This window comes from Muscardinus avellanarius (assembly GCF_963383645.1).
Source record: "Muscardinus avellanarius genome assembly, chromosome: 1".
Classification (NCBI taxonomy): domain Eukaryota; kingdom Metazoa; phylum Chordata; class Mammalia; order Rodentia; family Gliridae; genus Muscardinus; species Muscardinus avellanarius.
In genome coordinates this window covers 81,075,211-81,100,867 of record NC_137786.1, presented here as the reverse complement: position 1 = coordinate 81,100,867, position 25,657 = coordinate 81,075,211, and the positions used below count along the sequence as shown (strand labels likewise).

General features: G+C 37.9%; 1 protein-coding gene across 14 annotated transcripts in view; it reads left to right on the top strand.

Moving 5' to 3' along the window:
• MCTP1 (multiple C2 and transmembrane domain containing 1) overlaps positions 1 to 25,657 on the top strand; it is a gene marked incomplete at both ends in the record, with an annotated part of 619,238 nt that overhangs the window by 180,489 nt on the left and 413,092 nt on the right. For 12 of the 14 annotated variants that reach the window (XM_080719328.1, XM_080719335.1, XM_080719334.1 and 9 more), the window contains one exon: positions 24,705 to 24,761. The exons of the other annotated variants lie outside the window; for them this stretch is intronic. In XM_080719328.1, the coding sequence (XP_080575454.1) occupies positions 24,705 to 24,761 (57 nt within the window). Of the gene's footprint in view, positions 1 to 24,704; positions 24,762 to 25,657 lie in introns of those variants that run through there. 14 annotated transcript variants of the gene reach the window in all.

Genomic DNA, 25,657 nt, shown 5'->3' with positions numbered 1-25,657 from the left:
GTGAGCACTCAGTGGTATGAGTTTTCCTCTTAATACTGTCTTCAAAGTGTCCCAGAGGTTTTGATATGTTGTATCTCTATTTTCCTTTGTTTCTAGACATTTCTTGATTTCACCTCATATGTGTTCTTATGTGTTCTATGACCCATTGTTCATTCAGAAGTGTGGTGTTCAGTCTCCACGTATTTATGTGGTTTCTTTAGGTCTCCTTATAGTTGATTTCTTGTTTCATTCCATTATAGTCTGAAAAGATACAGGGAAGTATATCACATTTTTTAATTTGCTAGTGCTCACTTTGTGTCCCAGGATGTGATGTATTTGGAGAAGGTTCCATGAGCGGCTAAGAAAAATGTGAACTCTGCTGTAGTTGGGTGAAATATCCTATAAGTGTCCAACAGGTCCCTTTGATTAATGGTGTTCTTTAGTTCGGAGGCATCTTTATTGACCTTTTGTCTAGAAGATTAGTCTAATGGTGTGAGAAGGGTGTTGAAGTCTCTTAGTATTATTGTATTGGGATTTATGTGTGACTTAATGTCACAGAGAGTTTGTTTTATGAAAGTAGCTGCTCCTATATTGGGGGCATAAATGTTGATTATTGTTATTTCCTCTTGCTGGATTATTCCTTTTACTTTTTTGTCTCTTTTAATAAGCTTGGGCTTGAAGTCTAACTTTTCTGATATCATAGTTGCCACTCCTGCTTTCCTTTGAGTTCCATTGGCATAAATTACCTTGCTCCAGCCCTGTGCCTTAAGTTTGTTACTATCTTTACTGTAAGGTGTGTTTCTTGCAAGCAGCAGATAGATGGGTTCTGTTTTTTAATCCATTTTGCCACTTTATGTCTTTTTATTGGGGAGTTGAGGCCATTTACATTCAGTGTGATTATTGAGAGATAATTTTTAATTCCTAACATGTTAAGATTTTATTTCAGTTTGAAATACTGTTTGTTCTTTTTTGCCTAGTTGTCTGCTGGATGAATATTCTTGTTTCTCTGGTTCTTGTGTGAATTACTTATTTCTTCTTTGTAGTTAATCTTTTTGGGTATTTTCTCTAGTGCTGGTTTTGAAGACATAAATTCCTTCAGCTTCTGTTTGTTGTGGAAGCTTCTTATTTCCCCATCTAATTTGAAAGATAGTTTTGCTGGGTAGGAAATTTTTGGCTGGAAGTTGTTTTCTTTCAGAGTTTGGAATGTGTTATTTCAGGTCATTCTGGCTTTCATGACTTGGTTTGGGAAGTCTTGAGTGATTCTAATTGGTTTCCCTCTGAATGTCACCTGGCCTTTTGTTTTTGTTGCCTTTAAGATTCTCTCCTTGGCTTCTACATTGGTCATTTCGACTATTATGTGGTGTGGGGAACCTTTTCTCTGATCTTTTCTAATAAAGGGAGTTCTGTAAGTTTCCTGAACTTGTGTATCGACCTCTTTCTCTATGTTTGGAAAATTTCCTGTTATTACTTCTTTGAAAAGATTGTTGATCCTTTTGGTTTCACCTTCTTTTCCCTCCTCTATGCTAATAATTCTTAGGTTATCTCTCTTAAGATGGGGCCATATTTCTTCAGTATCCAATTCTTGTTGTCAAATTGTTTTTTCTAAGTTTTAAATTATGCATTCGTTTTTGGAGTCATCATCTTCTAGGAGAAAGATTCTATTCTCCATGTGGTCTAATCAATTGTTTATAGTTTCAATCGATGTCTTTACTTCAATTATTGTATCATTTATTTCTTTCAGATTCTCTCTAAATTCTTTTCTAAAATCCCGTATTATTTCTACAGTTACATTCCTCATTTGATCTTCTGGAGATCTCTGCATTTCTGTATTATCATGCTCTGTTATTGTGGGGTTGTGGGAAGTCATTCCTCCATTGTTGTTCCTCCTCCCATGATTTCAGAAGTTTGTACCTGTTGCTTTTGGTAGATTTCTCTCTGTCTCTAGGTGTCAGCTGGTATTTTGAAGGGAAAGTTGTATTGTATTCAACAGTGAAGGTTGAGTAAGGAGGGAGGGAAATAAAGAAGTAAATGGAAGAATAGGATAAGTTCTCAGATAGGGTTGAATAATATGAATATATGAGTTTGGTAAGGTAGCATATACTAGAGATTAGTGTTAAGCATAAGACTTCCCCCACACTTTCCACTGATCAGAACCTGAGTCTGTCTGAGCTTCTGATATGATCAACAGCAGATCCCACTCCCACCTTCTCTGTGTTCTTCTCCAGATCACAATGACTTCACTTATTGTGCTCTGGATCTCTGGAGGGTGTGGTAATCTCAGCCGCCACCACTCCTTTCCTGGGTTGTATTGCAAAGTCTCAGACCTAGGGAGTTAGTTATGTTGCACAAGAGCCTGGGGGCACCGGGTTGGGCATTTTCCCTTGGGGAACTACAGCTAGGGTGTAGTAATCTCTGTCACCACTACTCTTTCACTGGGTTTGACTGCAAGATCTCAGAGCCAGGAAGTTTATCAAAGCTGTGCGAGTCCCTGGGGGTGCAATGCTGGGATTTCTCCTGTAGGGGCCACAATTTCACTTACCATTGTGGTGCATACTGGGCTGGAGCTCTCATAGGGGTGTGATCTCACTGTGACTGCTGGCAATATGGTGCTGCTGCCACGCTCTCGGCCGTGAGGCTGGCGTATTTCTTTTCTGGTTTTGAGCTCTGCTCTGAATGCCTGGAGGGCGTGATGGGCTTGGCTGCTGTTACTTTTAGCTGGTCTTTGCATTGAAAGAACTGCTGAATTACTACCAACTGGTCTGCAACTGGTCACTTCAGCTCCTTGTTTTTGTCCCTGGAGTCTGAGGCAAGATGGCACTGGCGCAGCAGTGGCTGCCGCTGTAAGGCAGGCAGGTTTTTTTCTGCTCTCTGCTTGTTCTTCTAGACTTCTTTTTTCCTGTCCCTTGTATTTATAGCTTTTATTTCTATATTGATAGTATTTTGTGGCTATGTAAAGCATTATATTTGAAGCTATGGAGATCAAGTGTGAGCAGTACTTATCGACGCTGCTTTTCTCGGTCACCATCTTCTCTATCTCTGCTCTGTTGAGATACTTTTAAATCTAAAGAAACATGTGCTTATGGTAACAGGATAATAAAACAAACAACCACACAGCCCTTTATGAAGTATACATTACATGATAGACTGTGCTAACACTTTATGTAGATTATCTCATTTATTTCTCAAAGTAGCCCCCTGACTTAAGTACAATTCATAGCCTACTTTTCTGTTGAGGAAACTAACTTTAGAACAGTGAAGTAATTTTCTGAGGTTCAGAACTGGTAAATAAAGTAACTACTGAAAGTCAGGCATCTTCCCCTCTCCTCTCCAGTCCCATTTCCCAAGTAGTTGAGTTTGTAGCCTTCTAGACCTTCTTTTCTGCCTGTGTGGCATCACTTTAACTTCTATCACTTAATCTAGTTGCCTTTTCTTAGTTTAAAGACTTTGCCAACATCTATTTGCTTTTGCTCAGTTAAAAGACTTTGCCAACTTATTTTCTGCTCAAGAATGCCCTGTGACCCCTGCTCTTAGTCTGGGATCTTCAGCACTTCTTTCTGAACACACCACTATTATGGATCCTTGTCATACCTTATATAAATACCACATAATTGTCTCTCTTGCTAGCTCAAGAGCTCTTTGATCACAGGGACCCATCTATTATCTCTTTTCTAGACTTAGCACAGCATGGACACACAGCTATAAGGTAGACTGTCTCTTTCTTTCTCTTTTTTGCTACTGGAGATTGAACCAGGGATATTCTACCTCTGAGCTATACCCCAACTCTTTTTAGTTTTTATTTTGAAGGAAGGTCTCACTAAGTTGCTAAGGCTGACCTTGAATCTGAAGTCCTCCTTCCAACCACTGGTATTACAGACATATGCCACCAAGCCCAGCTAGATGCACTATCTTTTTAAAAACATATTTATGCAAATTTTGCTATATACCTTTTCAGTACCTTGTACCATAGTAGGCACTAGAGATAGTGGTGTGTCTGTTAGCTTTTGCTGCAAAATAAACCTCCCCTAAACTTTGTGACTTAAAATAGCAGCCATTTATTTAGCTCATAGCAGGTTTGCATTATGGCTGGGCTGAGCTAGGCTTGTCTTCTGGTGTTGGCTTGCCTCATACCAGTATCCACAGTTCGCTTTAGGGTCAGCTGAGGCTGGCTAGACTGGAATGTCACTTGTCTTTGATGAAAGTGGTCTCTCAGACTCCAGCTGGCTAACCTGGACTAATTCACACAGGAAAGTATGCAAGAGCTTGAGAGGACTCTGGAGGCTGCACTTGGAACTTAGCACAGCACTACTTTAGATGTGTGCCATTATTCATAACAAGTCCTGAGGCCAGCAACTGATCAAGGGGCGGATCATAAATTCCACCTCTTAGCAGGAGGAGTTGGCAAAGACACATTGCTTTAGGTGTGAATACAAGGAGGAATAAAATATTGTGGCTATATTCACAATTACATGTGGTAAAGAAAACACACACACACACACACACACACACACACACACACACACTCCCTGTATAAGAGAGCATATGATCTACTATATCAACTATGGAATCATTTGTAATGCCACAAAGAACAGCTATATTTTCCATCAATCACCAGCTGTTAGAAACCACTGAAGCTATTTATTTAGTCTTTGACAGGAGGTTCCTTAGTTTAAGTCTTTAGTCTGCTTGTGAATAGTTAAGACTCTCCATCTCTTCTCTACTGAACCTGCAGCCAGCAGAAATTATTCCCTGCAGGAACCTTGGAAGCTACAAGAGGAGTGGGATTGCTTACTAGTGCAGCTTCAACATGGTTACAGATTCTTCTCTCTGCCAGGCTAACTTCCACTAGCAGCTCACCCTTCCCTGGACACACTCACTGGCTGCCACTGCAGGCAGGACCAGTCCAGTTGCCTGCAGTGTTGGTGGGCAGGCAGAAACTCACTCACAGTTCTCATTCTGGCTCAGAATTCCCATTAGCTCAGTTGTACCAAACATAAAACATAAAAATGTAGGAGGTGTCACTTTGGCTGAGAGTGTGATCTGAATTGCTCTCCACCCAATAGAACTAAAAATAAACAATATGTTTTATTCACCATACATGCTATTCTATATCTCAACAGAAAATACTACCAATTTTGAAATAAATTGTTTTGTTTCAGGATATACAACTTAAAAAAACCTTATAAAATGTATTGGGAATGGAATTTTCATGTAAATTTAATTAAAGAAACTTGAATTCTATCATTCCATGTGTGTTTATTAGCTGAATTACTATTATTATTATTCTTATTATTATTTTTAAAAACTTGTCTCTACCTGCCTTCTTTTGCCCTTTGTGGACTGTGGACTTATAGTATTTTTTTTTTTAGTGTGAGTCTGTTCAAATTGAATTGTGTGTTCTTGTAATATGGCCTACTAATATTAAGTCATTCATCATTGCTTGCTGGCTCATAATGTCCAGAATCATCTTGTTTTTTTCCTGCATCAGATTGAAAACAGACTCTGAGTGTGGTGGCACACACTTGTAATCTCAGTACTTGGGAGGGTGAGACAGGAGCATCTCAAGTTTGTGGCCAGCCTCAGCTACTTAGGCCCTCCACAACTCAGTGAGACCCTGTTTCAAAATAAAGAATAGAAAGTAGGGCTGGGGTGTAGTTCAGTGGTAGAATGCCCTGGGTTCAATCCTCAGTACTGAAAAAAAAAATGAAAACAGATATTTACTTAGGAATGCCTGGCTCCTTTTAATGGAAATACCTAAAGAAATATTTCCTCAATATGGCTATGCAGACTCCTTGATAAACTGTTCGTTTAATTTGTATTCAGTTTTAGCGCTTGCTTTTTCTCATTGCTTGGTTGGTTTTGTTTTGTTTTTCCCTTAATGAGCTCATTTGATGTTTTGAGTTGATCTGGTGATTTTCTTCCTGAGACATGTGATGATAGAATGGCAGCACCATAGCTATGGGTGCTGGATGCTGCTCTCTTCAAGCCTCAGCAGTGCAGACGCCGGGACAGAGCACGCAAGAGCAGGAGCATCAGGAATAGCTCAGAGGACCAAGAGGACCATGTCCCTAGGACCCAAGCCCACAAAACCCCGCTTCAAGAATGATTGATTTATTCTCAATTAGGTTAAGAAGATAAATGTTCAAAGTAGATGTAGGTTAATTTTAGCTGGAATAGCATTTGAACTCAACAAAAATCATGAAAGGAAATATTGATATATTTCTTTGCATAAAAGTTCAGTAGTTGTGTATACCACAAAATGCTAAAAAGCTGAACAAATTGCAAGTCTAGATTGCATATGGAATAATACTCTTAATACTAAAAAGAGTTTTTTTAAGTCAGTGGGGAAAAGAACTCCTTCACACTCATACAATAAAACAGGCAAATTAGCTCTGTCAGCCATAACAAAAGAAGAAACAAAAGATCAATGTATGTAAATATGGCTCATTCTCAGGGCTTCTAGGGTTACTTGGTTATCTTTATATATAATATATGATCACACAATACTTCAATATGTGTGTATATGTAAATAATTTATCAGTATTATGATATATAATTAATATTATATATTAATATAAGTATTATAAATAGTATACTATATGCTTTATTTTTTTGTAGAGGCATGGTGGCACACACTTGTAATCCCAGCATTCAGGAGTAGGAGACAGGAGAATCACAGTTTGCAGAGAGGCTCAGCTGCTTAGTGAGGCCCTCTGTAACTGAGACCCTGTTTCAAAATAAAGAATAAAAAAATAGCGCTGGGGGTATAGCTTGGAGGTAGAATGCCCCTGGGTTCCATCCCCAGTACCACAATAAATAAATAAATACACAAATAAAAGGATGGAGCGTCTGATCTCTTCTAAAATAACAACCTGGTACATTGGAACTGCTTATAAATATTTTTAAGGACATAAATATTTTAATGTTGGTAATTTGTAAGAGTTGATATTATAGGAAACATTTACCTCGTTGCTACACTTTTTAGAATTTTCCTAAAATTTCTACATATTAGGAAACAGACATTGACTGCTGATAAAATTATGGGAAAAAAAACTCTTAAAATTATTTGTTGTTATGGTAGATCACCACATCTGTATGTTGGAACAACTGTGCATAATGCATTTAAACACCGTGAAATGCAAAAACATAATATAATTACACAAAATTGTGTAGCTTGGGCTTCCATTTAAGATAGTTAGAACAACATGATTGTCCATATATACCCCTACATATGTTTCAGAATGATATAATATTCATTGATATGTTAGGGAGCTATTTTGAACATTTAACTTCGTCCTTTTCTACTCCATTCAATATTCATGAGAAGACTTTACAATTAAAATCCTGCCCTTTCTAAGAAATGATATTTCAGGCCTTTTATGGTATTTAGCTTTTGTTCCTGAGCTTCAGCTCCCATTTATTTCATGTAGCTCTGTAAGATACTGAAAGCTTTTTGCTTTAGCATACTGCAAGAACGAGAGCTTCTTCCATTTATGGAAAATCTTTTTACGTAGACCCCATTTTCTTAAGCAAAATTTAAAGCGACTCTTTGCTCCCCTTTCTCTTGCTTTTCTGTCTTGGTTCATTTCACCTGCACTCCTTTCTTCCTTCACTTTCACTATTTTAAAGACTCTCAACAAATTAGAAGCTGGGTTGTACCATAATCGTCTCCTTTAGAGTCCCTCTGTTATTGCTAGCTGAAGCTATATTGGCTTTAAGAAGTTTATATCTTTTCTGAATAAATATGTCAAACTGAACGAGCAGTTAAGGGTTTTCTGTATTCCTGAGAATGAAACAGTTTTTAGAATTTTATCCACCAAATATAACGGGGGACATTAATATCGTCTTCCTGATCCCATTAAGAAGCTGTTGAAATGCTTTTTTCCTCCCAGTGGACAGTTTTCTCCAGAAGTCAGTCTTCTACCATGGGAATTTGAATATTCAGTGCTTTTTAAAACTTGCTTCATGGAGAGTATCACACTTTGAGTTTCTTCCCACAAAATCAGGTATATGGTAAATAGCACGTTTCTTCATCATTCCATGAGCTTGGTTCTAACTTTGAGTTCAATTTACATTATCCAAGGTCCCACCTGCTTAAATGTCACCTACCTGCTTTCTCCTTGAATGTTTCTGCCCTCAAGGCAAACAACCCAGGACATTTTCTCACTCCCTCTTTGCCTCCCTTTATTTCAGAGCCACTGATAGTACCACTCTCTACTCCTTCACCTGATAAATCATTTTCTTCAAAGGGTTTAGATATAGCTAGAACCAAAGAGAATCATTGATGTCAGGGTGCTTCAGCCTTTACCCTTTGCTCCAATCTGATGTATATACAAAGATCAGGAACTACTCCTCAATCTTTAATCAGTTATTATAGCACCAAAGTTATTATAAGAAGCTAGAAGAAGCAGAGTGGCCTGGAATCAAGAATCCTGAAATCAACCTGAAAATGGAAGTTCAGGGCATCTTTCCCCGAAGCTTGGGGTTGGTGGATATGGAATGCACTATAAAGTTGAATGTAGTTCCGATACAGTTATTTTCACAATTCTCTGAGTTCTCACTGCTCTACAAATAGACCCTGCTGACTTGGGAGACTGCTGCCCTGTTCCTTACCCTGTGAGCTTTTCCTTCTAACTTCCTTGCCTTTTCAATGTGTGGAAGATGCTCACTGAAATAAACAAGCCCTCCCTAAACCTCTGTATGCTAAGCACCTTAATTCCTTAGAGAAAAGAGCTGCTATACAAATCTAACACAAATCATAAAAAAGAAAACAGTCTTCCTTAGATGGAAGTTATCACTAGGAAACCATTAGAAAGTGTGAATACCAAGAATCTGTTACAGGGGGAGTTTGGGAGTAGTTGTATGCTATAGAAACTATGAAAGAATGTGCAAGGATAAAGGAAGACACAATATATTATTTTGACAAAAAGCTGAAATGCTCAAAAATTATAGTAGCTGATATTATTCTCAGGATATTGGTAATTGCTTAAATTCTATACTTTTATGTGATAAGTAAAGCTATGTTTGTACTGATAGTTCAGTATTTATCATAATCAGGTTATTAAGGTTTAGACAAAATAGTATGTCATCTGCTTATGAAAAATGTGTGGTGATTTCTCACAACATATGTTCTTAATCATAAGGTGTTTTCATTGGGAATATTTTTAATTTGTAAGTATAAGCAATAAATATGAGCAATTTTAGCATTTAGAAAAATTTTCTCAGATTCCTTACAGGGAGGTCAGCGGTATTGTTAATTTGGTAATTTAGTTTCGCAGATTTCACATCTTAGGAGTCAGGATTCTATTATGGATCCTAGCAAAGTTTCCGAAACAAAATATTTTGATAACAGATTTATTCAGTTAATTTTTTAAAATTTTAACCAAATACTAATTTAATATTAAAATATTAAGTTATAAACAGAGTAAGATGCTATATTATGGCTAAAACTATACCAAAATTGAAATCACAATGTGTAGTATTACTAAATATCTGATGCTATGACGTGCTTCCTGCTCAATCAGGTAAATATATTTCCAGCTTCCTTTGTGTCCTGGGTATATATGTTCCTTTTTTGTTTTGGAGAAAAATATAGTAAGTATTTTTTGGATGCTACATAATACTTTGAAATATATATTATTCAATGAGTTTTTAATTCTTCTACAATGTTAAGAAATGATTCATGACCTCAAGATGCTTTCAGTTTTGTGATAGTGATTCAAATGTGAACAAAGTTTGGCCTACAATATGAATTGAGCTGATTATATCCTATAAATTCATGGGGAATGAGGATAAGAAGACAGTATTCAAGAAAAGCAGTAAGAGAGTACTCTATTCCCACACAGCATCCCACCCAAAGTGTAATGGCTTAAGATGACATCAAATGTTGATTTTGCTCATCAGTGTGCAATTGTGGCGGGACTTGGCAGGGGCAGCTAGCTTCCATGCAGGGCAGTTATGGTTAAGAGGGTCCTCTTCCAAATGATTCAGTCAAGCACCTGGGAAGTTGGTGCAGGTCATTGGCAGGGAGCTTAGCTGGGACTGGTGGCTAGGGGCCTGGATTTTTCTACATGTGCCTTCTCTATGAGCTGCTTGCGCTTCCTTGTGCTATGGTGGCTGGATTCTAGAGCAAGCCCTCAAGTAAACCAGATGGTTTGCCAGCGTGTATGACCTAGCCTGAGAAGTCATAGGGTATCACTTCTTCTACAGGCACAATCCTATCCAGATTCAAAGGAAAGGAGCTTAGACCTCACCTTTTGAAGGGAGGAGTGTCAAAGCCATCATGAGAAAACATGTGGAATGGAGACTTTTGTGACCATCTATGGAAAATTTTATCTTCTAGAACTAACCATGCAGCGGAAATTTAATTCTCCTGTGTGAAATACACTCAATCTCATCCCAGAGTCCTAAAATCTAGACATCTGTTTGAATTCTAGTATTTTATATATAAAATCCAAGTAAAAATTAGATTACTTGGACAGAATTCTTGGATATAGATCCTCAATTTGAGGATCTGCGAACTGAAGAGACAGTTAACAGCCACACATCCCCAGCAGGACAGGCTTGGGTAGACTGCTAGAGACACTCCCACTGAAAAAGGGGAAGCAGGAGGTACAGAGTCCCTGGCCTATAGTGACCACAACATCCAGCCAGGCTCGAGTTGCCAGTTCCTTCATTAGTGTTTAGTATTGCTGCTGGGAACAGTCCTTTGCAGTGTTGGTTCCACTTTCTGGGCTTTGGCCCTTAGGTCAGCTTTTATCTTCCATTAAGAAAGAAAGAGACAGGAGTGGTGGTGCACGCTTGTAATCCCAGTACTTGGGAGGCTGAGACAGGAGGACTGCATAGGTTCAAAGCCAGCCTCAGCTACTTAGTGAGGCTCTCAGCAACTTAGTGAGACCCTGTCTCCAAATAAAGTATAAAATAGGTCTGGGAGTATAGCTCAGAGGTAGAGAAGCCCCTAGGTTCCACCCCAGTACCACAAAAAAATAAAGAAAAGAAAGAAACAAACCCCCAAACACCCTGCATTTGTAACTAAAACAACGTCATCAAAATGTATAATCATGCTGGGCATGGTGGCGCTCACTTGAAATGCCCACACTTGGGAGGTGGAGACAGGAGGATCACGCTGGTTTGAAGCCAGCCTCGCTGGCTTAAGAGACCCTGTTTCCAAATAAAAATATAAAAAAGGTCTGGGAGTGTAACCAGAGGTAGAAAGGTTTCCAGGAACCCCAGTACCACCAAAAATAAATAAATAAATAAAAAGTATGATCACAATGTACCAAGTTTTTTTTAAAAAAGCCTTTTCAGCCTGTTTACTGCTCATAGAATGAAGTTTCTAAAGTCTACTTTTCATATTGTACTTTCCCTATCTCTTTTACTACATATTGGTGGTTCTTATACAAGATCAAGTCTTTTAAAAACTTGATGGGTTTTTGATTAATTCACATCTACCAATATCCTTAAGATAAGTTCTTCTCTGCTTTAGGCTCCCTATGAGGTGCCTTGAGAGAAATAATCTCTAAGTACTTAGAAACCCAGTTGTTTAATGGAAAGAATTCGTGAAGCATACTTTTAAGATTCCTGGAGGGCTATTGGCAGACTTAAAAGCTTGAAGAGACACTGTCTTTGATTTTTCTGAAGTCTTAAGTTCTAATTTTACTCTGGATTGCTGAATTCTTTGGCCTAAAGCTATGTCTTAGGTTGATAATACTTTGCTGTTCAGACAGGCTGAAAATAAGAAACAAGTATTCATTTGCTTGTTTAGCCCAACAGGTCCTAACTCCCTTATATGTAACAGTTTGTTCTTTAGCTCACATCTTTCCTTTTGCATTTTATTATAGGCAGAGAAGCAAGACAAAACTAAACAAGAACCTCATAAAGATATCCTCAGCTAGATCGTCAGATTAATTACGTGCATCTTTAATTCCACATAACCACAAATGGCTCCTGCCAAACTGTCTGCTTCTACAAGTCCCTTGCTTCCAATTTCTAGCAATATTTTTTCTTACTTTTCTTTAATCCTTGGATGACAGCTTCCTTGAAGCCTGTAACAAACTTACAGCTAACTTTTGCCAGTACTTTTCTGAAGGGTCTTCCAGCCTCCCTCGGCTGCCTGTCTCAAACTACACAAGTCATTTAGGTTCCTGTTATGATGGAACCTCAATTTTATTTTGGCTGCTATTGCTGCACAACAAATTACCTGTAACTTAGCTTAAAGCTACTACTTTATTTTGCTTTTGATCTTGAAAATCGGGAATGTGTGAATGATTTTCCTGGAAAGTTCTAGCCCAGGCTTCTTCATGCGGCTGCTTTCAGATGGAGCCCCGAGCTGGAACAACTGTGGGACGAGCTGAGGAAGCACAGGACTGGGTGGATAGCTCCCTCTCTGCCTGAGCTCTCAGGGACCATCCCTGAAGGCCAGATGGGCTTCCTCACAGCTCAGAAGCCCCCAGTCAGTCAGGTAGCTGAAGGCTTCAGGACAGGCCGTTCCATGAGCAAGGCAATGACCGCAACCCTTTTAGGATCTCTCCTAGGGAGCCACGGGGAATTGCTTCTGTCACACTCAGTGGTCAAAACAGTCAAGAAAGCCAGCTCAGTTTCAGGAGGACGTAAACTCCAGCTATTGAGAATAGAAGTGTCATAAACAATTTCAGAAATGTTTTTAAAATGCCACAAAAAGAATTCACAATCATTCATGCAAGAAATTATGCACAGAGAAATATTATGAAGTATGAAAGCTAAGCCGCAGGAGTGAGGGGTCTTTGGTCACTAAAGCAGTAGACCTGGATGACTGATTGGCTCTTCATGGTAAGAGACAGGTCCTGGATGAATTGCAAGTGTCTGGTTTTAGCAACAGCCTTCCGTAGAGATAATGAAAGAGGCACCAACATGAATAGATCTGTAGTAAGGAGGGGAGGTGTAGAATGGGGTAAAAGTGATAAATGTAATTTCAAACAAGCCCCATTTAAGGTGTAAGGAACATCTAGATGGAGGTTCTGGGAAGTAATTTGCTAGACTGTAAACCCCTCTGGATAGTGACCTCATTTGCATATGGGTCATCTTTGATTGCCTAGTGCCTGGGGGAGAGGGCCCAATGACTTCATTAATACATACACAATGATATTGTGTGTATATACATATTGTTAATAAATGTATAGAGTATTAGTATGTGTATGCAATAATACATACACATTACTAATAAGCAATAATTACATTATTGCTATGTATTAGTAATAGTGTGTATAAATTATTAATATATATATATATATATATATATATATAGTATTCAGATCTGGGTTAAAGCAGAGCTGTGGGAGGACTTGCACTGGAGTAGTCAATTGTGCCATGGGCCTGGATAAGATCACTCTGGGAGGTTATAGAAGAGAAGTCATCTTAGACTGAGCTCCTCAGGTTGAATCCGGACAGTCAGAGCATGGCAATATTTTTAAAAACTGCATGTTTTATATTGTCTTTTAAAAATTATGAAATCTGACTACACTGGTCCTGCAATCCCACCTGGCCATGTTGAGCAGAGCAGCCGCAGCTCTGTAAGGACTGTCCAGGTATGCTGAGCACCTGTCCTTCCTCACGGAGGCCAGGACTCTGCTTTCTATAGACCAAGAAAAGCAGAGGACCAAGGATGGATGATTCTAAAGCAGCAATATTTAAAGGACAGGAGAATATCCAAAGACCAGAGAACTCATCAAGAGTGTTTATAAGATATAATTTCTAATGAATTTGTCAACAGAATAGCATTAAACTTTTTTTCTAAATGAAGCATTGGCTAAGAGGAAAGCTAGATAATTTTATTAGATGTTTTAAAATAGCTTTTTATCACCTCAAATTCAAGCCATTTAATATTAACTCTATAATAATGAGCATAATAACAATAACAAACACACAGTGTATAACTGGCATCGACATAATTTATGCCTAGGTAGTCTGATTTTTTTCTTTTCCTTTTCTTTTTTTTTAGTATTAGTGACTGAACCCAGTGACATTCTACTTCTGAACCACACCCCAACTTTACTTTACTTTTTTATTTTGAAAGAAAATTTTGCTAAGTTGCTGAAAGTCTTTCTAAATTTCTGAGACTAGCCTCAAGCATGTGATCCTCCTGTCTCAGCCTCCCAAGTTCTACTAGGATTTCAGGTGTGTACTACCACTCCTGCCTGGTAGTCTGATTTCTTAAGCACATTATCTTAAGTGCCATGTAATAGCATCTTAAACATTTGTGCTAAGAGTCCTGAATTATTTTCTATTTGAAGGAAATGAAAGGAAGGATGGAAGTAGTATAATAGGAGGGGGAAAGAGAAGGGAAGATGAAAATAGATGGTGTTTACCCAATTGAATTAGGTAAGGGCTAATTGGGTGATGTGTGCATGTATGCCTCTACCCTCTTGTACTCCACTGTACAACTCCAATGCACCAATAAAAAATTTAAATAAAAGAAAATAGATGGGGCTGAAGGAGAGGAGACTGAGGGTGGAGATGTGCTGAAACTGTGATGACACGCAAAACTAGGAAAATGGTACCCCTAGGGGAGTGAGATACATTTTGATAAAAAGACAATATAAGTTGTTTTGAGCAAAAATGTTTGTACTGTTTGTGGCTAATAGATGACCCAAACAAAGTATTTTAGGCACTGACCCTTGTTCAGTGTCAGTTTATGACTAGTTTTTTGGCATGTTCTGTATTCTAAAATGATGGTTTCTGGAAGCAGCTGATAAACTAAATCAAACTGGAGGGATCTAGGCATGGTGGCGCATGCTTATAGTTCCAGCATTTGGGAGACTGAGACAGGAGGATTGAAGCCTCAGCTACTTAGTGAGGCCCTTTGCAACTCAGTGAGACCCTGTTTCAAAATAAAGAATAAAAAATAAGGCTGAGGGTGTAGCTCAGAGGTTCTATCTCCAGCACAGAAGAAAAACAAACAAACAAACAAACAAACAAACAAACAAACTATAAGGGAGCAAGACAGATTGAGGACTTAAAAGAAGAGGCTTTCAGGACTAGGCTGGAGTTTGCTTTTTATATCCTGAGAGGTCTAGCTGAATTTTTGAGTGATTTAGAAACCAGTAAAGCCTTTCTTCATTGTTTAAATAGAAAATTTCCTTCATATTTATAATGAACAAGAAGGTGTTATTTCTACTAAATCAATTTTAAAGTATTATTCTTAATAATCCTCAAGAATATATGGATCTGAAGGTTCCATTTTCAATATAACAGAAAGATTTGGCTTAAAATAGGAGGCATCACATATACTTCTTTATGTTCAGTGCCTTTTTATTCTAAAATTAACCTTCCTTGCTTTCTAGGAGAAATGAATTGTAAGTTAAAGTCTCAAATATTTGCTTCATTTTACATTTCTTTACGTCTCTGGATTTATGAATGTTGAAATTAAAAAGTATTCTTTTCATTCTCCCTGCGGTGGTAAGGAGAGAAGAACACAGACTTACACTTGGATGTTCCTCCTAAATATAATTGTCTCCAGCCTGTAGTGTCTCATGATGGCTACTTGTTCTGTAGTTCTTAAGCCCAGAAGAAGTCGGGCGTGGTGGCACACGCTTGTAATCCCCGCGCTTGGGAGGCGGAGACAGGAGGATCGCGCATGTTCGAAGCCAGCCACGCGCGCTGGCTTAGGAGCTCCTGTTTCAAATTAAAATGTTAAAAATAGGTCTGGGAGTGTAGCCCGGAGGTAGAAGGGCTTCCAGGAACCCCAGTACCACCAAAAAAAAAAAATACCCAGAAGAAGAATTAATTACAGTTTTTAATTGGTACATAATGAAGACGAATGGTATGACATAAGAGATTTTTTTCCCCTTGTGATTCCATCCATCCTTCTGAGAAACTGTGCTTACAATAGGAAATAAATTAATATTTGAAACTGGAATCTTCGCCGTGGCTCTCTGAGGAGCACTGTATGGAGTAGCGCAGAGTCTGAGAGGCCACCCCCTGGTGCTTGATCCCTGGTTATCTCTCCTACTAGTTGTACAATCTTGGGCAAGTCACCTAACCTCTCTTTCTCTCAGATTCCTTATCAGAATGGGGATATCTTAGTATCCCTTTCATAGTGTTATTATGAGTAATACATAAGTTAATATTAGTAAAGTAGCTAGAACATTATTTGGGACATAATAAGTGTAAAATTTTTGAAAGAAAGCACACAGTCAACATGGCATAGTGTTTAAGGGTGCAGGTTCTAATCCCAGCTCCACTAGTTGTTAGGTGCATGTATGTGGTCAGATTTCTTACCCTCCTTAAGCATCAGTTTTCCTCCTTTATAAGATGGAGTAATTGTTCAAAGCAGTGCCTGCTTCCTAGAGTGTCTATGAGGGTTAAATGGGATGGTCCATAGCAAACATGCAACGCAGTGCCTGCTTCCTAGTGCCATGATTGCAGATGTGGATTTTAACTTCTGTGAGCTTTCTCTTCCTGTTCAGTGGAAGTTTATTTTTCTTATCTTTGAATTTCTTGGTCATTTCTATACATCTAGAGACTCGAGTAAGGATTCCTTGAAATGGATGGGATAGAGCATAAAGGTAGAGACTTAAGGCAAATGACTTAAGATCCCAACAGGCCTCCTAGGGTAGCTTTATAGTAGGAAATCTGCCACTATCTGCAGGCTGGCTCAAAGTCTTGTGGGCCCAGAAGCCACAGTCTTCAGCAGATTCAGTCACACTGCTCCTCCAGAGCTGTGTTCACACCCTCAAGTCTCATGCAACTCAAGATCAAAATGCCAGTGTTTCTGGCTGCAAGAAGTGAAACTGCTCAGAGTGATCAGCCCATATTGTTCCTGGAGTCCAGCCACATGTAAGCAGATCTCTAACCAGTCTATGTATTGGTTCATAAGGAAGGACAGCTGCAGAGTTGCCCTCAAGTACCTTAGGTTTCAAGCTAGTTCTCCCCGAAGGCATGCTAGAGGAGACCCCAGGTTCTAATCAAAAGGGCAGATTGATCCAGGTGTAATGGAATCAGAAAGATAGGTGTAGAGTAAGAAGGGGCATATCCCCAGCCTAGAGCACCCTGCTCCAGTCTTCAAATGGCTACTGCTTATCCTAGCTTCCTGGCCTGAACTCTCTGAATAGCTGTCCAATGCAGTTTCTGTAAGTCATTCTATAGCTATGTATAAGGGTCTGAGACTGACTGTTCATGGGACACATCTGGCCTTCAAAAGCTTTTTGTTCATGGTATAGCATGTAGAGGCTAAGATTTAAAAACCAGGAGTATTTACATAACAATCCAGATATATAGCCTTTCTTGAAAAATCCAGAGATGTGGCCCATTCCAACACAGGGTTAGTCATCTGGAGCCGAGTTGAGACATCTGTAAAGAAGGCAGGGGTTCTCATTCACTGTGGTCTCCACTGGGTCTAAGACATGGGTCTTCACTACCTCTTTACAGGAGAGTATGTACCTCCAGGCATTCACGTTTGTATCCTTCTCACAATTGAAGTTGCCTTCATTTATCTATGTTCTGACTGCTCTATTTTTATTTCAAAACTTAATCCTCAGATGGCAGTGTTGTTTTCAGATTCTCTTCACTGTCACCCCTGAGTAGAGAAAACACTTTCGCATCCATGGGTCCCGGAGGCTTACGGGAATGTGAAGGTTGGAGTGTGGAAGTCATGGCTTCAGGGAAGCAGAGTGCCCTTAATCTGTCCTCAGGAAATGCATGATGGTGATGGGCACTTTTTTTCTATTTCTAGCTCAAAAGCCTTTTCTTCCTCTTGGGTAAAATATATTAAGCAATCCATTTTTTTTTCAGACTTTGTAAAGCTTGAGTTATAACCTGCACTGAGAGAAACATAATGAGAACATTTGTATTTACAAAAGAAATTAATGTGGATGCATTGTTTACAAATGTATTTGCCATAAGGTTTCTTTCAGGAACACGAGCCTATTTTTAACTTTAGTGTTATAAATTATTAATCATCTGATACAGCAAGATGTGTGCACCATTTGTTATGATTCTTAAGAACTATAGATGTATTGCTTTTTTTGTTACTTTTTCTTCTAATGAATGGAAAACTAATTGGATTACTGATTGTAAAAATAAAGTCATCACCCAATTAAACATTTTGACATAAAACTAATAACTGTTCCCACTCTTTAACTCTTACTTAACTCCTAAAAATATTAGGATGGACTTTTGAGTGATATGAATAAATCTCATTGAGGAAAATACATCTCAATTTCAATCCTTACTGTATCTTGTAGGTCCATTCAATCTCAAAATTGACCACAAATATCATAAAAGATCTTTGAGTTGCAAAGTTATAATATGTTCTCTTCTCTTTGTGTTCATAGCATCTTGCATGTGTCTCTTAGAATAAAATTTTACTCCATCCTATTTAAACTACTAGTAAAGAATGACTTAGGACCATTTCTGGCACATGGTTACTTTTCCATTTCTTCTTCTTCATCATCTTCTGTTTTCTTACAAGGGATTTTTCCTAAATTAGCACATAAATTTATTATTCACATGACTGTTTCATGTTTGTACCCTCTAACACAGTATGGGGCACATGGTAGGTATCCAGGAACTAATAGATTAAATAACTCATAAGAAAAAGGAATTCTTTTTTGAAAATTTTATTCATGCATTGTTTTTATACATCATAATTGGGTAAAAAAAACTTGTGTAGACATAAAGGCACACATCACCCAGCCAACCCCCACCCAGTCCCCACCTCACTCCCTCCCCGCCCCTCCCTCCCATGCTTGATTTAGTGGTTGACTTCGATATGGATAAGTATATCATGCGCTTTAAAGAGTTTCCCTCTCCCACTCCCATCCCCACAGTTAGGTTGCCTTATTTGCTCCTCTATAGGATCTCCTTTTTCACCTGGAGTTTCTCCTATGACCCCTTTCACCCTAGTTTTTACATATTAGGGAAAGCATCAGGGGATCCCCTTCAGAAATGCAATCTCGTATTATTGTTGGGAATGTTTTAGGAATAATGACTGAAGAACCTAATTTTCATTGTGTGTGTGTGTGTGTGTGTGTGTGTGTGTGTGTGTGTTACTGAACATTGAACCCAGACAGATTCTATGTCTAAGCTACACCACCAGCCCTTTTTAATTTATTATTTTGAAACAAGGTCTCACTACATTATTGCATGTTAAGTTTCTGCACCCATGCAATACTTGGCTTAATTTTCATATTTTTGACACAAAAATACTGGTAATTAAGAAGAAATGGGTTCAATCCCCAGTACCATGCACACAAAAATTAAGCAAAGGACATTATAAAAAAAATAGTAAAACAAACCACACACTGAAATTCCATCTATTCCTCATAACTCCTATCTGGAAAAGATGAGGCTATACATAGCCAATGACCCCACAAATCCATTATTAGGTATCCATTGTTAGAAAAAGTTTTGCACATGTAGAATAGTTTGATAATGGCAGTAAATTAGAAACAGCCAAAATGATCACTGATAGAAAAATAGATAAATAAATTCAAATGCAATACAGCAGTATAAAGAAAAAAAATGTAGAACAACATCTAAACTTCAAGAAGAAAATGGTAAACTGAAAAAGGGATATAATGGATCTGTTATGCTATGATATCATTCTTAAAATACTTAAAGCATGCAAATAAAAAGCCATGCAAATAAATGCTTATTTATTTATTTATTTGATACTGGCGGTTGAACCCAGGGATAGTCTACCTGTAAGCTACACATCCAGCTCTATTTTATTTTTAATTTTAAAACAGGGTCTCCCTAAGTTGCTGAGGATCTTACAAAGTGGCTGAGTCTAACCTAAAACCTGCAGTTCTCTAGTCTCAGCCTCCCAAGTACTTGGATGATGGGCATGTGCCACGGTACCAAGCACAAAAAAGTATCTCGTTTATGACACCTATGTATCTAATAGAATATAAAATATGATGTGTGGGAGCAAGACAAGGTAATCCGGGAGCATATTTACCTTTCAAGAATGAGGAAGGAGAATGGGATTGACAGGAATATAAGCCGGCTTCAAATGTACCTGTGACATTTTATTGCTTTCAGAAAATCTACAGAAAAGTTTGGCATAATGTTAAGATTCTAGATAGAGGCCAAGAGAATGGAGGAGAATGTCAGCAGGCTCTGTAGAAGGCTTGAGCTACAAGCATGAGGGGGCTTTCAGAACAAAACAAAGCCATAGGCATCAGTTTCTTTGTACAAACTCAAATCCTGGGCATCCAAATTAACAATCAAAAAGGCCACTACACTTCCTGCCTCAGACTCAGCATCTTCAACTGCGTATTTTTTTTTTTTTCATTTTTAGTACTTGAAATTGAACCCAGAGGCATTCTATTTTGGAACTACAGTCCCAGCCCTTTTAAAATTTTTTTGTTTAAAAACAGGGTCTCTCTAGGTTGTTAAGAGTTTCTAAGTTTCTGAGACTGATCCTGAACCCATGATCCTCTTCTCTCAGCCTCCCAAGTACTAGGATTAAGAGGTGCCACCACGCCCAGCTTTGACTGTATAATTTTAAAGAAAGAAATACTGAGGCAATCTAGGGAATACCAAAACATGAGATAGGAGTATATCTAAGATAATATAAAGATTTTCAAGGACTAGAGCAAGCCAAAAAAGCAACCAAAGTTTCAAATTTTGAGCTAATTACTAAACAAATTGTTACAGCTATTTCAGTAACCAGAAGTGAGCTGTAAACATGTAAATTTATTTACTCTGATCCAAGACTAACTAAATTAGTGTAAGGCATATTATCATAAACATTGGTCTATTTAAAAAGTTACAGTTGAAAAAATCCAAGATATATTTTATGAAACCAATAAAAGAGCTTTCAGGAAGCCAAGAGAAGAAAAAGCAATCAGACCTTGGCCAGTGTTAGAAAGGCACAGTGGAGATCCTTATGCTGCTTGCTGTCTGTTGCTGTTGCTCTGTCCTTTGTCTCTGTTCTGTATTTGGCATATTTTTTAGCCAGACTGAAAAATCAGAGAAAACATAAATTGGGGCTGGTAAACAATAGAAATGGGCCAGAAAAGAGCACTTTCATTTCTGTGGCATTGTTTCCAAAAAATAATAAGGGAGAGTAGCTCACCTAGAATGAGGAGAACGTAGCAACATATAGGAATATAAAACAGTGTATTATTGTAAAGCAATATGTTCTTTTCACTTTACCTAAGGAATGCATGAATTAATTTGCATTTTATGAAATTTATGAGATAGATAAGAAACTGAGAAAATTGATTAGATCTCTTGCCCTCTCACCACTCCCTCCCTTCCAATCTGTTTCTCAAAATATAACTACCTATCCACAATCGGTATGCAGTCCTCCAGACCCTTTTCTAGGAATTAGCACATGTACTCATAATTGGGATGGAACACTTTTCTGCAACATGTTTTTCCAATTAACATCTTTTAGTAAGCGTTGCATGTCAGTGCATCTTAATGGATCACATAATTATGGGATATGTACACAATAGAATTTACTCAGCCATAAAGAAAAACACAATTACATAATTTACAGGGAAATAGATGGAACTGGGGAACATTAAGTGAGATTAGTCAGTCACAAAAAATAAGAAATCGGATGCTTTCCCTAATATGCAGAAGCTAAGAAGAAAATGCGTCATAGGAGGAGCTCTAGACAAAGAAGAGGATACCATAGATGAGTAAAAAAGGCGACCTGAGGGGATGGGAGGGGGGAAGAGGGAAATTCTCTAATGTTCATGATGTACATTAACAAACATACCAAAGTCAGTCACTAAGACAAACATGAGAAGGAGGGAGAAGGAGGGAATGGGGAGGGAACTAGGTAAGGGCTAATTGGGTGATGTGTGCGTGTATATCTCCACCATCTTGTACTCCATTAAGATGTAAGACTACAATGCACCAATAAAAAGTTAAAATAGAGAGTATTCCTTAGTAGAAGTAACTCATTATTTATTTAACCTTTCCACTGTTCATGATCCACTGCAAAATTTCCAATTTTTACTTTTACAAACACTTCTGCAGTGAACATTCCAGTATATATCCATCATTGGAGCAGAAGGTAGGTATCAACACATGACAGGATGGGGAATTACAACAGTTTTGTCAGCTGCCTTCCATGTCTTTGATTTTGCTTTCCTCTTGATTGGCCACATTTTCAGACCTAGTATGGTCACATTCATGAGATCCTGAAGTTTCAGGCTTACATTCTACAAACTTAACTTTTTTTCCCACTATCAATAGATGACAGGCTGGCTGTCACTGACAGATTGGGTCACGTGGTTATCTTGAACCTAGCATTGTGGCTCTGTGGATGGCATACGCAGATTTATGTGGATGGAGGACTCAATAGAAACCCTAATGATATCCAGGTTTATGTCATAGAGACCAAAGTGTTTTAAGTTTTAAAATCTTTGGCAGAGTTGGTAAAACAATTATGTATATATAATGTAAATATATATATATTATGCTGTATGTGAGAAGGAAGCATGGTACAGATTGAAGATCATTAATATTATTAGAAGGGACAATTATTTTTATTTCAGGAAAACATTTCCCAATACTTGCTGAACATTCAGTGATATGATAAATATATTTTGTCATACTCTGTTATTTGTAAAACTATAGCAGAAATTATGTACTATATTTCTTTATTAAGCATTATTTACTAACCTCTGCTATATACTGGTTGTAATGCCATGGCTAGAGATAAAATATTAAATACAACAAGTCTTTTTACTCTCAGATTTCTTATGTTATTCGAACTGTATAAATAAGTGAATGAATAAAGATGACTATTCCAGATTGTGACGTACTTTGAGAAATTTTAAAAGATCATAAAATGGAAAGAAATTAGGAAAGTTCTTTTCAAGAAAAATTCTCAGTAAAGATCTCTTTGAAGAGAGACCATTTGAATTATAATCTCAAAACTGGGAATAAACTTTAACTCTAGATCTATGTGGTAGTTACTAGTCACTTGTGGCTACTGAGCACTTGAGTGTAGCTGGTTCAGATGGACTGAAACACAAGTGTAAACTACACATCAATCTACAAAGGTACAACAGTGGCAAATAATGACTATTGATGATTTTTTATTAATGTTCAAATCAATTTTTGGAAATACTGGTATAGATATTATTAAATTTAGTTATGTTTCTTTTTTACTTTGTAATATGACTACCAAATTGTTAAAAGGTTACATATATAGATTAGCTACTTTTCTTTTCTTTTTTTGGGGGGGGGGTAGTGGGGATTGAACTCAGAGGCATTCTACCTCTGAGTTACACCCCCAGCCCTATTTTTTATTCTTTATTTTAAAACAGGGTCTCACTAAGTTACAAAGAGCCTCACTAAATAGCTCAGGCTGGCCACAAACTTGTGTTCTTCCTATTTCAACTCCCCAGGTACTGGGATTACAAGTGTATGCCACCATGCCCCACTGACTTATGTTCCTGTTTATTAGCCCTGCCCTAGTTAGTTTTAGCCTGTTTTCTATTAACAACTTAGAGGGGCGGTTCTTCATTTTTTCCCTTCATGATAGTGATGGTAATTGGATTCACAAAGTAAATTTTTTCCCAAGGTTCTTAGTCTATAATATTTGACTGAAGTATCCAAATCCAATAATTCAATGCATGATCTAGCATAATACAGCTTAGAGTTAAAAGGTAACGGGTGGTGGAGAAGGCACAGAAAATTGCCACATTTACTAGAGGAGCTGTGTCATTAGTCATGATCCTTTAGAAATGTTCACAAAACAGATGAAGGAGGACTTGGAGTCGGAGAGGTGGGCAGAGCTAACATCGCAAGGTAATGACAGCGTAGAACAGGATTTCTGTGGGAAACATTGCTAGCAAACCACAAAGATCTATTTCCATTCTATACTTGGTGGAGGAAAGTCTATTGTGTTGTCTGGAATTACCACTTCTTGCATGTTAAAATAGAGTTTTATTTTACACATTGTTTTTGCATTGATGGAATGTTAGTGACTTTAGTGTGCTTTTTGTGTGTGTGTGTGGGTGTGTGGTGCTGGAGATTGAACCCAGAGGTGTTCTATCTCTGGGCTACACCCCCAGCTCTATTTTATTTTTTATTTGGAAACAGGGTCTTGATAAGCTGATACGAGCTTCAGTGAGTTGCTGAGGTTGGCTTCCAACCCATAAGCCTCCGGTCTCAGAATCCCAAGTCCTACTGTGATCACAGGCATGTACCACCATGTCTGTCTGTCTGTCTGTCTGTCTGTCTGTCTGTCTGTCTCTCTCTCTCTCTCTCTCTCTCTCTCTCTCTCTCTCATCTGTCAGGGAAATGTTGGTAAGTTCACACACATCTTTAATAACATAAAATTAATTCACTGCAGAGAACAGCAGAATAGTTTTCTTTGAGAAGTGTTATTATTCTCATTTCTGATTGTGGCTTGTGCAACAAGAAAGAGATTGACTATTCAAAATGTATGTTTAAGCAAGTAAAAAAAAATGTTTCATGTTTAGTTTGTAAGCATTTTAGGATACTAATATGACGTTTGTTATGTAATTTGTACTAACAATTTTGTGAGGGGAAACCATACCCCTACTGGTATGAGAGTTGAGTCATATCCTGTGAATCTGAAGCAACGGTATTTAAACACCACGGGCTCCTCTTACTTTCATTCTAAGTCACTGCAGTTCAGAGCAGCAAGTGCTCTGTGCAAAGAGGCTGTTGCCGGTGTTCAGTGAGGAGAGCCAAGTTTGGAGATGCATTTCTCCTACTGGAGTGAAAGATGTATTGTTCATTTCTAAACAACTATGCTAGATAGCTGTAAGCTGAAAAGTGCCTTCAATTTGCCATTTATCTATAATAAGGTAAGTTCACTCCTGGGATTGTGGCAGCCTTAAACGAATGTGGCAGTTTTCAGTATGTGATTGTGCCTTAGAAAATGCCTCCTCACAGTCTATGGAAGGTGGCATTTGAGATTCTCATGCAAGCTGTTTTAAACTTACAGGGCGATTCACGTGTGAGATAATTTAATAGATCAATATTGCTTTCAGGGTAGTTGTTAATGAGACATATAGTAGCTGAGTAATGGAAAGATTGAAGTAGCTTTTTATTGGTTTGGTGTTTTAAAAGGGTTAAATAGTACTAGAGTGTTGTTTTTATTCTGTTTTCTACTCTATAATCTCAACTAAAGGTGAAATACACCCAAGAGTCACATAATTATGTTTTAATTTTATCCTAAATAATGACAGTTCCATATTTCTCCATTGAGATAAAAAAAGTGGTCTTATTAATGAGGAAGTTTAAAAAGGAAAAGTATTGAAAGCCTTTTGCCTTTTGATATTCAGGTGTCTACTTAGGTGAAAGCTCACCATATTAATAAACGTGTGATTGATCTGTTTGTTTTTAAGTGTGCATGAGCTGGTTTATCACAGTCTACTTTCTCAGTTGCTGTTGGAGACAGCCATATACAAATTGTGTGGTTAGAGGAATCTGGATAGAGAAGAACTGAGAGGTTTGTTTTTCAAATTATTTAAGCTGGCTGCTGAAAGGTTGGGTTGAAAGATAGGGGTACTGGCTTGGCTTTTTATTGATTAAGAAAATAACATCAAATCAGTTTAAGGGGGTGTCTGGCATCATATAACTTTGGATGCTGCTATTTAAGCTCCTTAAATTGATTTGACTTTAAGAGTTATAGCTGTGAATTTTGCAATGTATTAATGAACTGAGACTTTTTTAATGTATCTAATAATATCTGGCATTA